This window comes from Phyllobates terribilis, unplaced genomic scaffold, assembly GCF_046119375.1.
Source record: "Phyllobates terribilis strain yellow unplaced genomic scaffold, ASM4611937v1 Scaffold_1__5_contigs__length_1240528914, whole genome shotgun sequence".
NCBI classification, from domain to species: domain Eukaryota; kingdom Metazoa; phylum Chordata; class Amphibia; order Anura; family Dendrobatidae; genus Phyllobates; species Phyllobates terribilis.
The window spans coordinates 660,059,473-660,075,403 of record NW_027362761.1 but is presented as its reverse complement, the minus strand read 5'-3'; the positions used below and the strand labels follow the sequence as shown (position 1 = coordinate 660,075,403).

Below are 15,931 nucleotides of genomic sequence, written 5' to 3'. Positions count from 1 at the left end.
TAAGAAAAACAAAATTAAGACTTTGGCATGACCTTAAAAAGGTGGTTCATGCTTGGAAACCCTCCAATATGGTTGAATTACAACAATTTTGTAAAGATGAGTGGGCCAAAATTCCTTCAGAGAGTTGTAAAAGACTCCTTGCCAGTTATTGCAAACACCTGATTGCTGTTGTTGCTGCGAAGGGTGTTCCAACCACTTATTAGGTTTAGGGGGCAATCACTTTTCACACAGGGCCATGTAGGTTTGGATTTCTTTTTCCCTTAATAATAAAGAACGTCATTTAAAAACTTTTTGTGTTTACTTGTGTTATCTTCTTCTGTATATATGTGTGTGTATATATATATATATATATATATATATATATATATATATATATATAATAGGTTTACTGAATACATTGTTATATCACTCTCACTCACAAAGTTATCCACGGTTCAGCACCACCCTATCTCCTCCCTCATCTACCACCCTACCCATGATCTCCGTTCTGCTAGTGACTTGAAACTAAACTCCTCAATAATCGGAACTTCCCATTCCCATCTCTAGACTAATTGCGTGCTGCGCCAGTTCTTTGGAATGTGTTACCGAGGAGAATTTATTCAAAATTGAAGGCATACTGAACCAGCATGGCTACCACAGCATCTTGCAGCGGCATGCTATTCCATCCGGTTTGCGTTTAGTTGGACCATCATTTATTTTTCAACAGGACAATGACCCCAAACACACCTCCAGGCTGTGTAAGGGCTATTTGACCAAGAAGGAGAGTGATGGGGTGCTACGCCAGATAACTTGGCCTCCACAGTCGCCAGACCTGAACCCAATCGAGATGGTTTGGGGTGAGCTGTACCGCAGAGTGAAGGCAAAAGGGCCAACAAGTGCTTAGCATCTCTGGGAACTCCTTCAAGATTGTTGGAAGACCATTTCCGGTGACTACCTCTTGAAGCTCATCAAGAGAATGCCAAGAGTGTGCAAAGCAGTCATCAAAGCAAAAGGTGGCTACTTTGAAGAACCTAGAATATAAGACATATTTTCAGTTGTTTCACACTTTTTTGTTAAGTATATAATTTCACATGTGTTAATTCATAGTTTTGATGCCTTCAGTGTGAATGTACAATTTTCATAGTCATGAAAATACAGAAAAATCTTTAAATGAGAAGGTGTGTCCAAACTTTTGGTCTGTACTGTATATCACATATTTATATCTGTTTGTATATCTATTTATCTAGCTGTCCATATATCTATTTATCTATCTATATATCCATATATCTATTATATATCAATAAATCTATCCATATGACTATTATCTATCAATAGATCTATCTATTTCCATGTATCTATTATCTTTCTATCTATCCATATATCTATCTATTGATGTATTATCTATCAATCTAGTATCTATATATCTATATATATAGATAGATATATGGATAGATAATACACCGATAATAGATCGATTGATAAATATATGGATAGATTTATATATAGATAGATAGATAATAGTTTGATATATGGATAGATAGATAACTAGATAGATACAGGTGCATCTCACTAAATTAGAATTTAATCAAAAAGTTAATTTATTTCATTTCTTCAATACAAAAAGTGAAACTCATATAGAGTCACTACAAACAGAGTGATCTATTTCAAGTGTTTATTTCTGTTAATAATGGGATGCATTAAAAGAGGCATAGATGCTCATGAGGAGAACATAATTTTACCTCTATACAAGTCATTAGTGCGACCACACTTAGAATACGGTGTACAGTTCTGGTCTCCGGTGTATAAAAAAGACATAGCTGAACTTGAGCGGGTGCAGAGAAGAGCGACCAAGGTTATTAGAGGACTGGGGGGTCTGCAATACCAAGACAGGTTATTACACTTGGGGTTATTTACTGTGGAAAAAAGAAGGCTTAGGGGTGATCTTATTACTATGTACAAGTATATGAGAGGACAGTACAAAGACCTTTCTACTGATCTTTTTACTCTGAGGCCTGAGACGGGGACAAGGGGGTATCTTCTACGTCTGGAGGAAAGAAGGTTTAATCATAATCACAGATGCGGATTCTTTACTGTAAGAGCAGTGAGACTATGGAACTCTCTTGCCGCATGATGTTGCAATGAGTGATTCACTACTAAAATTTAAGAAGGGCATGGATGCCTTTCTTGAAAAGTATAATATTACATGTTATAAATACTAGATTCCTTGATGGGGCGTTGATCCAGGGAACTAGTCTGATTGTCGTATGGAGTCGGGAAGGAATTTTTTTCCCCAATGTGGAGCTTAGTGTTTGCCACATGTTTTTTTTTTGCCTTCCTCTGGATCAACAAGTTAGGCTATGGGTTGAACTAGATGGACTTAGTCTTCCTTCAACCTTAAAAACTATGTTACTATGTTACTATGGCTTACAGTAAATGAAAACACAAGTCATTATCTCAGTAAATTAAAATATTTAACAAAAAATACCTGCAAAGGATTCCTTAGCGTTTAAAAAGGTCCCTTAGTCTATTTCAGTAGACTCCACAATCATAGGGTTGACTGCTGACTTCACAGATGTCCAGAAGGTGGTCATTGACACACTCAACAAGGTCCCAGAGTTACAATTTTCACTTGGAAATCAAGGTCCCAGAGTCTGGAGGAAGAGTGGAAAGGCACACAATCCAAGCTGCTTGAGGTCTAGTGTGAAGTTTCCACAATCAGGGATGGTTTGGGGAGCAATGCCATCTGCTGGAGTAAGTCCACTGTGTTTTGTCAAGACCAAAGTCAGCGCAGTTGTCTACCAGGAATTTTTAGAGCACTTTATGCTTCCCTCTGCCATATTGGATCGGTACAATGAAATGGTGAATTTATGTAGAATGGAAGAACTTTCTGCGGAATGTAATGGAACCAACGATAAATTCAGAAGGGTTTGGAGAGGATGGATTCTGTTTCAGGATTCACATGATTTTCATACCCTGTTTTAATAGTTTCAACAGATTTATGTGATTGTGCGCATTATTAGCTACATGGTCATAAGGCCCTTCCCTCCTCCCCCGCCCCCCCCATCCCTCATCCCTATGTCTTTTCTCTCTTTTTCTTTATTCTCTTTACATGATTTCTTCAGACAGAATATAGAAGTTACCTCAACATAAGAATCTCTTATTGATAATTATTACATAAATATGATGTTCAAGATATTACAATGTGATTTGATATATAAAGAGGTGATCTCATTGGAACTGTGGACATTTTCTATATTGTTATGCTTTCTTCGAATTCAATATATTTTTTGATCTGCAAAATGTATAATAATCAATAATTGTCTGGTTAATGATTAATAAAACAGATTGAATATAGATTAAACCATACCGTCACGTCCATTCCAGCTGAAGCCAATGTCCCCTGTAATAAAAGCAAAATAATAAAGCAGAATAATAAAGCAACCTCATCCTCACCCGTCTGCTGCTGTCCAAATAGCGAGGGTCCCACAAAGATCCCATGAACAGAACGGCCAGTATTTTCCCACGCTTGAATTGAGTTCAACTCATTGGCGCAAGCGTGGGAAAATACCTACCGCACATGCGCTGACCTCATTTGCCGGCAATAAGCTCAGTCTATTGCCCACAGATGAACAGAGCTGTCACATTTTACAATGTGGCCGTTCTGTTCATGGGATCTTTGTGCTCTGCTGAAACTAAAGAAAAAAATGTTAAAATTAATTAAAAAAAGCACATTATACTCACCTACACCTTGTTCCCGATGTTCTCCGCCCCTGCAAAAAAAAAAAAAAATTAAAAAACAACATATACTCACTTTACAGCTAATCCCCGAAGCCAATGATCACCTGTAAGAAAGTTAAAATAATAAAGCAACCTCATCCTCGCCTGTCGGCCGCAGTCCAAATAGCGAGGGTTCCACGATGATCCCATCAACAGAACGGCCACATTGTAAAATGTGACCGCTCTGTTCATTTACCAGCAATACACTGAAACTCTGTGTATTGCCGTTACATGAGGTCAGCGCATTCGCGGTGAATATTATCCCACGCTTGCCCTGACGTCAGTGAGTTGAACTGAGTTCAATTCATTGACGCAAACGTGGGAAAATACTTACCGCGAATGCGCTGACCTCATTATTTGGACTGCGGCGGTCAGGTGAAGATGATGTTGCTTTATTATTTTACCTTTATTACAGGGGATATTGGCTTCAGTTGGAATGGGCTTGATGGTAAGTATGGTTTAATTTTGAACAATAAAGGTGTCTGTTTTTATTTCAAGTAAAGCATTTTATTCTGGGTGTGGCTGTCTTTATTTCACATTTCACCCTCACTCTGGGGTTATTAATGGCAGCTGGCATTATAAGCTGACATCAGCCCTAATAAAAGGAGACGGTACGGGCCTTGGAAAATGGCGCCATTTTTTATTTTTTTTTTAATCAAACTTTGGATTTTTTTTTTCACCGCTTAAATAAAAAATAACCTATACATGTTTGGTATCTGTGAACTCGAAATGACCTGGAGAATAATAATGGCAGGTTAGTTTTAGCTTTCAGTGAACATGGTAAAAAAAAAAAGCAACTGTGTAATTGCACTTTATTTGCAATTTCACCACACTTGGAATTTTTTTCCCATTTTCCAGTACAAGATACAGTAAAACCAGTGATGTCATTCAAAAGTACAACTTTTCCCACAAAAAATAAGCCCTCACACTGCTATATTGACAGAAGAAAAAAAAAAATTATGGCTCTGGGAAGAAGTGGAGCAAAAAAAGGGAAACCATCGGTCATGAACGGGTTAAAGGGAACCTGTCACCACATTTGACCTATGTAAACTATTTATAAGGGCAACATTCGCCCCATATCCTGGAAGAGGTCATTTACCTTAAGTGATGAAAGATGATTTCTCCACAAGGCATCTGATATGAGGCATTCATTCTAACCTCATACCCATCCGCCCAGCCCCTGCTTCCTCAGTCCCACTAAAAGGAGCTCCATGGAACGCTCGCTCTGTCTGCAACAAACTTTCCTACATGATCTTTTCATCACTAACAAACTTTCCTTCCTCGTTATCACCGAAACCTGGCTCACCACCTCTGACACTGCTTCTCCAGCTGCACTTGTGGATTCCACCTTTCCCACAGCCCCCGCCCCATTGGCAAGCATGATGGAGGAGTAGGTTTTCTCCTGCCAGATAACTGCTTCTTCACCCAAATCCCACTGCTACCCTCCATTACTCTCCCCTCTTTTGAAGTGCACTGTTTTCGCATCTACTCTCCCTCCAACTGGCTGTCATTTACTGCCCCCCAGGACCAGCCACCCCCTTTCTAGACCATTTTATCACCAGGCTATTTCATTTCCTTTCCGCTGACATCGCCACTATCATCATGGGCGACTTCAACATCCCCATTGGCACTTCTCTCTCAGCTGCCTCTAAGCTTCTATCCCTCACTTCCTTCTTCAGCCTTACTCAGTGGTCTTCCGAAGCCACTCACAAAGATGGCCACACTCTGGACCGCATGTTCACCCGCTTCTGTTCCCTGTCTAACCTCTCTAATTCACCTCTCCCTCTTTCTGACTACAACCTACTTACATTCACTACCCTCTCCTCTCCAGGGCAACAATCCCCACTCCACAAACTTGCATACCCTTGCAGAAATCTTAAACACCTTGACCTACACTCACTCTCTGAATCCCTCCTCCCTCTTACAGTCATCAGTTCCTTATATGACACAGATGTTGTTGCCGCTTTATATAACACCACAACAGCTGCAGTTCTCAATTTGGTCGCGCCCCTCACACATACCCAAGCTTGCACAATCAACAGGCAACCCTTGCACACCAGCCTAACCAAAGAACTGTGACAGGCCTCTAGGGTTGCTGAGCGTAGATTGAAAAGGTCCCACTCTAATGATCACTTCATTGCATTTAAACAGTCCCTCACTACCTTCAAGTCCGCACTCATTGCAGCAAAACAAGCATACTTCTTATCTCTCATATCCTCCCTGTCTCACAACCCTAAACAGCTATTCAACACCTTCAATTCTCTCCTCCGCCCTCCAGCGCCTCCTCCCTTTCATCTCAGCCGAAGACTTTGCCTCATTCTTCAAGCAGAAGATTGACACCATCAGACAAAGCTTTTGCCTAAATTCCCCCCAGGCCCTCCTCATGCCTACACAATCCTCATCCTCCTCCAAAACCTACTTCTCCACCATTACGGAAGATCAACTTTCCTCTTTACTCTCCAAATCACATCTCACCACCTGTGAACTTGACCCAACCTTACCACTATGTTCATCCCAACCCTAACCCACCTTTTCAACCTGTCACTAACAACTGGTGTTTTCCTTTCATGCTTGAAACATGCCTCGATCACACCCATCCTCAAAAAGCCTTCCCTTGATCTATCCTTTCTGACAAGCTACTGCCCCATATCACTTCTCCCCTATACCTCAAAACTACTGGAACAACATGTCAACTTAGAACTGTCCTCCCACCTCTCCGCCTGCTGTCTCTTTGACCGCCTCCAATCTGGCTTCCGACTGCACCTTTCTACTGAAACTGCCCTGACTAAAGTCACCAACGACCTACTAACTGCCAAATCCAAGCGACACTACTCTGTCCTCTTCTTCTAGACCTGTCATTTGCCTTCAACACAGTGGACCATTCCCTCTTACTACAGATTCTCATCTCTTGGCATCAAAGAATTGGCCCTAACTTGGATCTCATCATACTTAACAGACAGGACATTCAGTGTCTCCCACTCAAACACCACCTCCTCATCTTGCCCCCTATCTGTTGGTGTCATCCAAGGTTCAGTTCTAGGACCCCTGCTCTTCTCCATCTACACCTTTGGCCTGGGACAGCTCATAGTCTCACGGCTTTCAGTATTACCTTTATGCTGATGACACACAGATCTACCTCTCTTGACCCGATCTCTCCTCCCTGCGAGCCAAAATCTCACAATATCGGTCCGTTATTTCATCCTTCTCTGCTAGATTTCTAAAACTTAACATGGATAAAACTGATTTCATCATGTTTCCACCATCTCATTCATTACCCTACCTGACCTATCTATCAACGTCACTGTGGCTGTTCAATCTCCCCAGTCCCCCAAGCTCGCTGCCTTGGGGTAACCATGAACTCTCATCTTTCCTTCAAACCGCATATCCAAGCCCTTTCAGATATGTGCGCACGATGCGGATTTGAAGCAGAAGTTTCCTGAGCATTTTTGCCTCTCCCTGCCAGAAAAAATGCATGCGGATTTACATGCGTTTTTGATGCATTTTTTTCATGTGTGTTTTGAAGCATTTTTTGAAGCATTTTTGTACATCAATTAATGCTTTTTGGAGCTAAATAAAATTATTTGGTGGGATGTTGCTTAAACCCTTGGATTACCATAAGAACTGGGGTGAGTATATTGTTCTATTGGTATACATGCAGGTCTGATGCTGCGTGTTTATACAGCGTCAAACCCGCAGCGTCCAGATGTTACAGCATAGTGGATTGGATCTCCAGACATCACATGTCCACTATGCGTGCGTTAGAGGCTGCGATTCACTCATGGACACTAACATGCGGCGCGTCTTTCAGGACCGCAGCATGTCAAATTCTCTTGCGGAGTCGCTAGTCTCCACAACAGAAATTTGACAACTAGAAAGTATTGAACGCGGTAAATCCGCATGGTTCAGTGAACACATGTGGATTTACCTGCGTTTAATCGAATGCAATATTTTGAATGCAGCGAAAAATGTGTCCAAAGCGCTGCTACGTCCGGATTGTGGGCACAGAGCCGAAAATTTAAAAAAGAAAATATCGTGGGCTTCCTCATCATTTTTATTACCTGCAGAGGGAAAGCCAACCGCTGGGGGCTGACTCCAACGCATCAGACTCTCGCCTACCGTGGAAATCTTCCAAAGGAACCTGAAGACCGACCTCTGCCGACAAGCCTACAACCTGCAGTAACCCTCGCTCCACCATACCGCTGCACGACTAGCTCTACCCTCACCTACTGTATCCTCACCCATCCCTTGTAGACTGTGAGCCCTCACGGGCAGGGTCGTCTCTCCTCCTGTACCAGTCGCTGTCACGTTTTGTTCAAGATTATTATAATTGTTTTTATATGTATACCCCTTTTTCACATGTAAAGCGCCATGGAATAAATGGCGCTATAACAATAAATAATAATTCAAGTATCCCTCTCCTCAGCAGTCAATAACCTGTGTGCCCATATTAATAGTTTACGTCAAATGTGATGACAGATTCCCTTTAACAGCCGTAGTTTGGCCTGGAGTACATGCAGAGCAAGTGCCGGCTCCATCATGCATCATCTAGTGTTCTCAGCTTGTATAGTAGAAAGGTATATAATATATGTGGATCCCACCAACTGGGCTATGACAGTACGCTGCTCTCAGCCCAAAGATGGCACCCATGTGTATGGAAATTTATACCACATCTCCACGAAAAGCCGCAGCACCTTATTATATACTGTACACTATGTATTGAACCCATTCTATGCCCGGGTGGCAAGCATTTTTATTGGTATATGCTCCCAAATCCTGGTCCCCCATCCTGTTATATGTTCCCAAATCCTGGTCCTCCATCTTGGTATATGCTCCCCCATCCTGGTATATGAACCCCCCCCCATCCAGGTATATGATCCCTCATCCTGGTCCCCCATCCTGGTATATGCTCTCCCATCCTGCCTGCGCTTCTGTTGTTCCATGCATACAAAAAAAAACCACTCCTCCTCACCTTTTCCCTGCTCCCCTGCAGCGCGTCCTCTGTGTTATTTAATGGCGCCAGAATCAGCGCATGTGCATACCACAGTAACCGGCGCCCCTTTGTTGAAGATATTGTGTGCAAATTTGCCTTCAACAAAATGTCACTGGAGATCATGCCATGCGCTTGCACTGACTCCAGGGCCACTTTTTCTTTTTCTTCTTTTTCAAAATGGCGCCGGATATGGCGCAATGCGCAGGCGTGAACTCTGGCATTACACTCCTCCAGCCTTGCCTGACATCGAGGTATGTATCCTAATGGCACCTGAGATGGCAGTATGCGGTCAGCGCCTACGCATACTGCTATCTCTGGTGCCACACTCCTCCATCCTCGTCCTCCTCCATGTCACCTCTAATGGCTGGAGGGGCTCTTCTGTCACCGGCCACACTGCGCAGTGCTCTTGCGCAGTCTATAGAGTCATCGGGCAGAAGGACCCATCCCTGATTATATTATACATGTGGGTCCCATCTGTGAGATCCGCATATACTATCCATTATGTAATATCCATAGATTCAGCATAAATGCACGCGATAAGAATATCCCTATAAGGGTAAGTTTAGACGTAATGGAATTAATGTGGATTTGAGGAGCAGATTCCTCACTATAAATTCGGAGGAGTTTATAGTGCAATATATCAATTTTCCTAGGAAATAAAAAACAGGTTCCTGTCCTCATTTGTGTCCTAGGAAACTGGATAAAAAAAATCAATAGGACGGGGGCACCAAGAGGAAATTTTGCAAAGGGCACCATTCGGGCTAAGGTCGGACCTGAAAACAACCCATAGACTGTTTTTTTTTTGTTTGTTTTTTTTTGAAAGAACGCTTGATTTTCTTAAACTCAAATATCCTCCATTAAGGGTGTTGTCCAGTACTTTTTATTATGTCCCCAATGTATTCACCCTGTGCCCATAAAGGGTTTTTTTAATTACCTTTGGTTGTCCCTCTTGCCTGTGAGCGGCACTATTGCTGGCCGCTCACAGGCATCACGTGCCCCCGGCTGCAGCCAGCTATGGCATCCGCTGATGTCACGTCAAGTCCCGGCTGCAGCGGGGGTGACTCAGTGCTGCGCTCCCCGTGAGTGATGGGCTGTTAGCGGGGTTAACCCACGCGTCACACCCAGGAAAAGTTTGGCACTTCCATCCCATGATGTGTAAAAATCTCAAACTTTCTTTGGAATTCATTAAAAACATGGACTCCAATAGAACATTAAAACCTGACTCGTTTCTGGCGTCCAAGCGCCCTTAGTCAGGAACCTCTTATGACTAAGGGCACTTGAACACCAGAAACGTGTCAGGTTTTAATGTTCTATTGGAGTCCATGTTTTTAATGAATTCCAAAGAAAGTTTGAGATTTTTACACATCATGGGATGGAAGTGCTAAACTTTTCCTTGTTCTATTGACCGTTCTCTGAATGCCGAGATCTGTATAGCTCCACCACCATCACTGATTGGCAGCTTTCTGTCTATGCACAGTGTACACAGAATGCTGCAAATCAGTGGTGGGGTTACAGGCCAAGTAGTCATCTAGTGATAATCTCCTGCTGATAAAACAGTGATTTTATAAACTAGACCAGTAAGTGATACATAACTGGAATCCTGGTCTCTGCACCTACATTATGCTGCTCTCAGATTAGGTAACAAAAACCTGGTCACAGGTTCACTTTAACATTAAGTATTTTTATTTTTTTACTCTAGATTTTAGATTGGATTGAAGGCAAAGAACGAAATATAAGAGCTTTAATTTCTACACTTCACACCGTGCTTTGGGAAGGAGAAACAAAATGGAAGCCAGTGAATATGTCTGAGTTAGTAACACCAGATCAAGTGAAGAAATACTACAGAAAAGCAGTGCTTGTAGTTCATCCTGACAAGGTAAAAATTCTTATTTGATCAGCTCCTTTCAATGAAGCTGTGCCAGTGATTACTGTTGAAGCCAAAAACAAAAAGCAGGCAAGCTGATTAGCTAACTGAGGGAAGCACCCTGCAGCCACTCCTTTCCTGTTCAAATGAATGGGCAACATTAGTCTCTAATGCCACAGTAGAAGTCATTCCTTGCAATATACTAACCCCTGTGACCTCCATATGGCCCCGTAGGGCATATAGGGGATGTCTGAATTGCTGAACCATTTTAAAGCAAATAATTAAACAGTGCTGTCCTATTTAAAGAGGACCTGTCACTTGCAATAATTGTGTAATTTTTTTTTTACTAATTTCCTAAATGTCACACTTACTTTGAACCCGGTGTTTTCTGTCTTTCTATCCTGCCGCTCTCCATCCCTGAGATACTGCCCCAACTCCCTGTAACTAAATCTAGTCTTATTAACCAAGGGGTTGTGGACCTCAAGAGGACTCCCACAGAGAAAAGTTTAGGATCACGCCCTCTTCGCTAACAAGACTAGCTTTACAAACCGGAAAGATGAGACCCTATCCCAGGAATCGAGAGACACTGGATCAAAAGAAAAACAAAACCCGATCCAATTAAACACCGGCATTTAGATCAGGCAAAAAAATACAATATGCTAGCCTTAAAGAAGACCTATTAGTTGCCATAAACATGTAAATACAGGTCCTATGAGCCGTTCTACTTAGCGGCACAAAAATGTGTAATTCGGCTGATGGTTTAGACAAAAGAATAACAGCAAACACTATACCAGTGGCTATAAGTGATTAAAAATAGAGACTTTAGCTGAATTCTTTATTCTGAGCTGAAATTCTGATACTTGGGCAACAATTCACTACATGTATCTGTGACAGTGCCATACATGTAAATGGGTTTTGCAGAAATCCATGCACATGCTTTAGAAACGGCCCCATGTATGAATGGATTTTCAGTTGCAAAAATATTTGCAACAAATCTTGCAGTGTGAGAGTATACTCCAGATGTGTAATGTACCATATTTTTCGGACCGTAAGATGCACATTTTTGCCCCCAAATTTGGGAGGAAAATGGGGGGTGCGTCTTATGGTCCGAGCATAGTTTACCGGGGAGTTGCGGGATCACAGGAAGCAGGGTCCCTCCCTACCTCAGGAACCTGAAGGCAGCAGAAGCAGTGAGATGCTGCGGTGCCTTTGTCAGTGGTCAGGCAGAGCAAAGGGCATTCCTTTTCTGGCAGCTATCTTTGTGAAGCTGTGATCTACATGGAAATGGCTGCCCGGGACATTGCATGCGCAGACTGGGAACTTGGCCATTTCCCTGAGGCCACGGCTTCAGGAAGATGGCTACCGAGATCCCAGTCTGCGCATGCATCCGCTCAGACGGCCATTTCCCTATAGATCATGGCTTCAAGAAGATGGCTGCCAGAAAAGCAATGCACTCAGCTCTCCCTTACCGCCAACACTGGCCCCGCAGTATCTCATCGCTTCTGCTGCCGCCGGCTTCCTGAGGGAGGGAAACATCCTGCTTCCTGCGATCCCGTTCGACCACCACCGCAACTTCCCGCTTCTGGGGCACCCCCTTCTCTCCCCAGGGCTCGCAGCATTGCCCCAATTCTGCCGCCTCCGGCTTTCTGAGGAACCATGCCTCCTGTGAACTCCGCTCCACCGCCCCCCCCCAATCCACCTCAGATAAGATACTTATTCGGACTAGAACACGGACCCCCATTTTTTTTTTTTTTTTTTAAATGTTTTTCTGTTTTACACCCCAAAATTTGGGGTGCGTCTTATAGTCTGAAAAATACGGTAAATGGATACAAAAGTGAATCAATATTACAGTAGTGTATTTTTCTTTTTAGGCCACTGGACAACCATATGAACAATATGCCAAGATGATATTCATGGAGCTGAACGATGCCTGGTCAGAATTTGAAAATCAAGGATCTAGAGCCCTTTTTTAAAACATAACCTGCATCCATTGTATATTTGGTCTATTCTGTTTTTAATCTGCTCCATTCTGGTTTTAAGCTGTTCTCAAAACACCAGAATACAATCTATTTGTACATAGATCAAGTGATCATGTTTTTGTACATAGATCAAGTGATCATGTTTTCCTCATTAAAGCTTACCTGTCAGCAGGATTTTGCTCAGTGAACTACATTCACTGTCTGCTGGGCGACATTAAACTGATTGAAAGTAAAGATTTCACAAGAACCACTGGACGGATTTCATCAACCAATGTATCATTTTAGTTTGGAGATAATGATAGGCTCGTGCTTCGGGGCTTCCTGTGGGGTGGGCTCTATCTGGTGCTCTGCTTACATATTCATCTGTATGATCTTATGACAGCTCACTGTGCCTTCAGTGACCTGCCTCCTATTTTACATAATGCATCTAGTAGTGCTGGGCTAGGTAAAATAGGAGGCAGGTCAGTGAACGATCAGTGACCTGTCATAAGAGCATACAGATGGATATGTAAGCAGATCACCAGATGGAGAGCCCTCCACCGGCCACCCAAAAGCATGAGCATATCATTATCTCCAAACTAAAAGTAAAGATTTCGTAAGAACCACTGGACGGATTTCATCAACGAAGGTATCATTTTAATCAATGTAATGCCGCCCACCTCATAGTGTATGTGGTTTACTGAGCACAATCCTGCTGACAGGTGCGCTTTAAGGACTGGCACCTTATAGTTTGCTGTAATTGCATTCCAGACCATATGTTTTAGGGCATTATTCATACCATCAGTAAGGAAAAAACAGTTGGCCTTGCCTGAGAGTGAGCAGTGAATTGCAGTTTACATGCTAAGCCTGGAACCCTACTATATTTAATGATTGACTCCTATTACTTGATGGATCTGTTTTCTGAAAATTGCTAGATGTAAATTTTTCACTTATAGTTAATATGTAATCATGTAATCATTTACATTGCATTGTGTCAAAAAATTAAACTCTTTTCTTCAAAATTGTATTTTTCCCATGAAAATAATGAAAAGTTTCTTGTGAATATTCATTTATTTTTTAAGCTGACATAAAAAATTATAGATGAGAGGGCACCTCATCATTACTTAAGAGGTTTTGCTGGGACACTTTTCTTGAGATAAAAGTGAGTCCTAGGATTGGAACCAGCTTCTGTCAAACATTTATCGCATCAATATGTCAGAAAATGTCACAGGTGTAACAAGCCCTGTAACATGTTTACCCACCATACTTGTATAGTATGCATCTGGTATCTTGAAGTCTAGATTTGGCCATACAATATACATTTTATATTTTCCTTAAAGGGAATCTGTCACCACATTTGACCTAGCTAAACTATTAATATGGGCATACAGGTTATAGAATGCTGAAAAAAGTCCTACCTATATGTCTCATATCAGATGCCTTGTTGATAAATCCTCTTATATCACTTTATATGAATGACCTCTTCCAGGCTCTGGGGAGGACGCTGCCCGGAAGATAACTCTGCCTCCAGAGCTTATTTTACATGAAGGGGGAGTTACTAGTGTGATGTGTAATGGCCGCTCTCTGCTCCCCTGCTATCACTGTGTAGTGATTACACCTGACACATCTGCAGATTCCTCTCAGCTTCCATATCACAGGCAGAAGATTGTTGCAATTCAGCAGCGCTCAGAGAGCTGCAAAAAATGTGATGCAAGAAGACAAATGTAATTTCTTCTGTTCTGTTTGTTACTTGTCTCACACTGTTAACTCCCCCTTCATGTATAATAAGTTCTCCAGAGCTAATCTTCCAGACAGCATCTTCCCCATAGCCTGGAGGTGATCAATTACGTATAAGAAACACATGGATTTCTCTGAAATAAGACATCAGATTGGCGGTATATTTTTATTCAGCTTCCTATGACCTGCATGCCCATATAGACATGTTAGGAGGGTTGATCCTACTGAAAGATTCACTTTAAATAATAATCTTCATAGTTTATGGGCAACATAAGGTACTGTATACCAATGTAAGACAAAAGTCCACATGGGCATGCCTAGATCTACAAAAGAGGTATAGCCCCTAACTATTAAATTATAAACCCCCAAAAAAAGCCTCTCAATGTTGAAATTTAATCACATGATTAAACTTTACTGATATAACTAAAAAGGATTAAAATGCAAGATATTTGGTAAAGATGCACTGGCAAAACAGGATGAGAATAAATGTGATCAAACTGTTCTTTGAGCACTTGAAAAATATCAAAAATGCCTACAATGGATATCGCTAAACTAGATACTAAATAATTTAAAAGAATCAACAGCTGCCAACAAATGTTGAGCAGTAAGAATGTATAATGCGACTGATCAGCAATAATCAGGAGTGGAACCTGCACGAGAATGCATCAGAAAAAGCACAGATAACTTGCATAGCTGGAATGAAGCTTAGGTTGCCAGTGCCACCGTGTTCCAACAAACGTTAAACCCTGCTTCATCAGGGGCAAGGAATTTTAAAACGGAGGACGACCAATAGAGAGAAGTGAAGCAGTCAACTGATTATCAGAAGTACACAAGCATGAGCATGTGGTTAGTCAAGCAGCACATTCTGTGTCTCATCCCACCTCCATCAAAGAAGTTAAGAGTTTCTTGCCCCCGCTGTGAAAACTAAGCTCCTTTACTACAAAAATTAAGTAACAAAAATAATGGTACACAAAGACTAGCAGAGAAAAACACAGCAGTACTAGGTGCTGGATGTGTCTGCGCATGCGCTCCCAAACCATTGATTGTGACACAGCAATAGTTGAAATGGGACAGGTGCGTAAGGGATAGAGAAATAACATAAAATTGTGGAAGACAGTAAATATTAATGTAACAGGCAATAGTCAAAACAAAAATACTCCTTGCACTACTCCTTGGTAAGGCCTCATCTGGAATACTGTGTCCAGTTCTGGGCACCACATTTTAAAAAGGCCTTGAAAAACTGGAGCAAGTTCAGAGAAGAGCTGTCAGGATGGTGAGCAGACTGCAAACTATGTCCCACGAGGCAGGGTAGGACTGGAGTGCCGAGGGCCCACCCTATTGCTACTCTACGTAGACATTCCAGCCTCATGCACATGTACAACATACAATACAGTGTGCATAACAGCGTGTGCCTCCTAATGAATTTGGCACATTTTTCAGCTTGCATGCGCCACCACAAGAACTGCCCTACAGTCAGGGACTCGCTGACATTTCTGCTGTATTTTCACCACTTTTGTGGAGTAAATAATGTTAAACAGATCAGAGCCTTTTATTTAGTCTCATGCTAACTGTATAGTGAATCCAGTCCTATATCATCTACAAGAGGGTCTGCCTGGATCAGAATTT

The 15,931-nt window shown here is 42.0% G+C and overlaps 1 protein-coding gene across 7 annotated transcripts in view; it reads left to right on the top strand.

Annotated features, from left to right (window-relative positions):
* GAK (cyclin G associated kinase) overlaps positions 1-13,590 on the top strand; it is a 609,434-nt gene extending 595,844 nt beyond the window's left edge. For all 7 annotated transcript variants that reach the window (XM_073684854.1, XM_073684861.1, XM_073684827.1 and 4 more), the window contains 2 exons: positions 10,446-10,622; positions 12,482-13,590. In XM_073684854.1, the coding sequence (XP_073540955.1) occupies positions 10,446-10,622; positions 12,482-12,583 (279 nt within the window). In that variant the 3' untranslated portion in view covers positions 12,584-13,590. The remainder of the gene's footprint in view (positions 1-10,445; positions 10,623-12,481) is intronic.
* Positions 13,591-15,931: the final 2,341 nt, after the last annotated feature.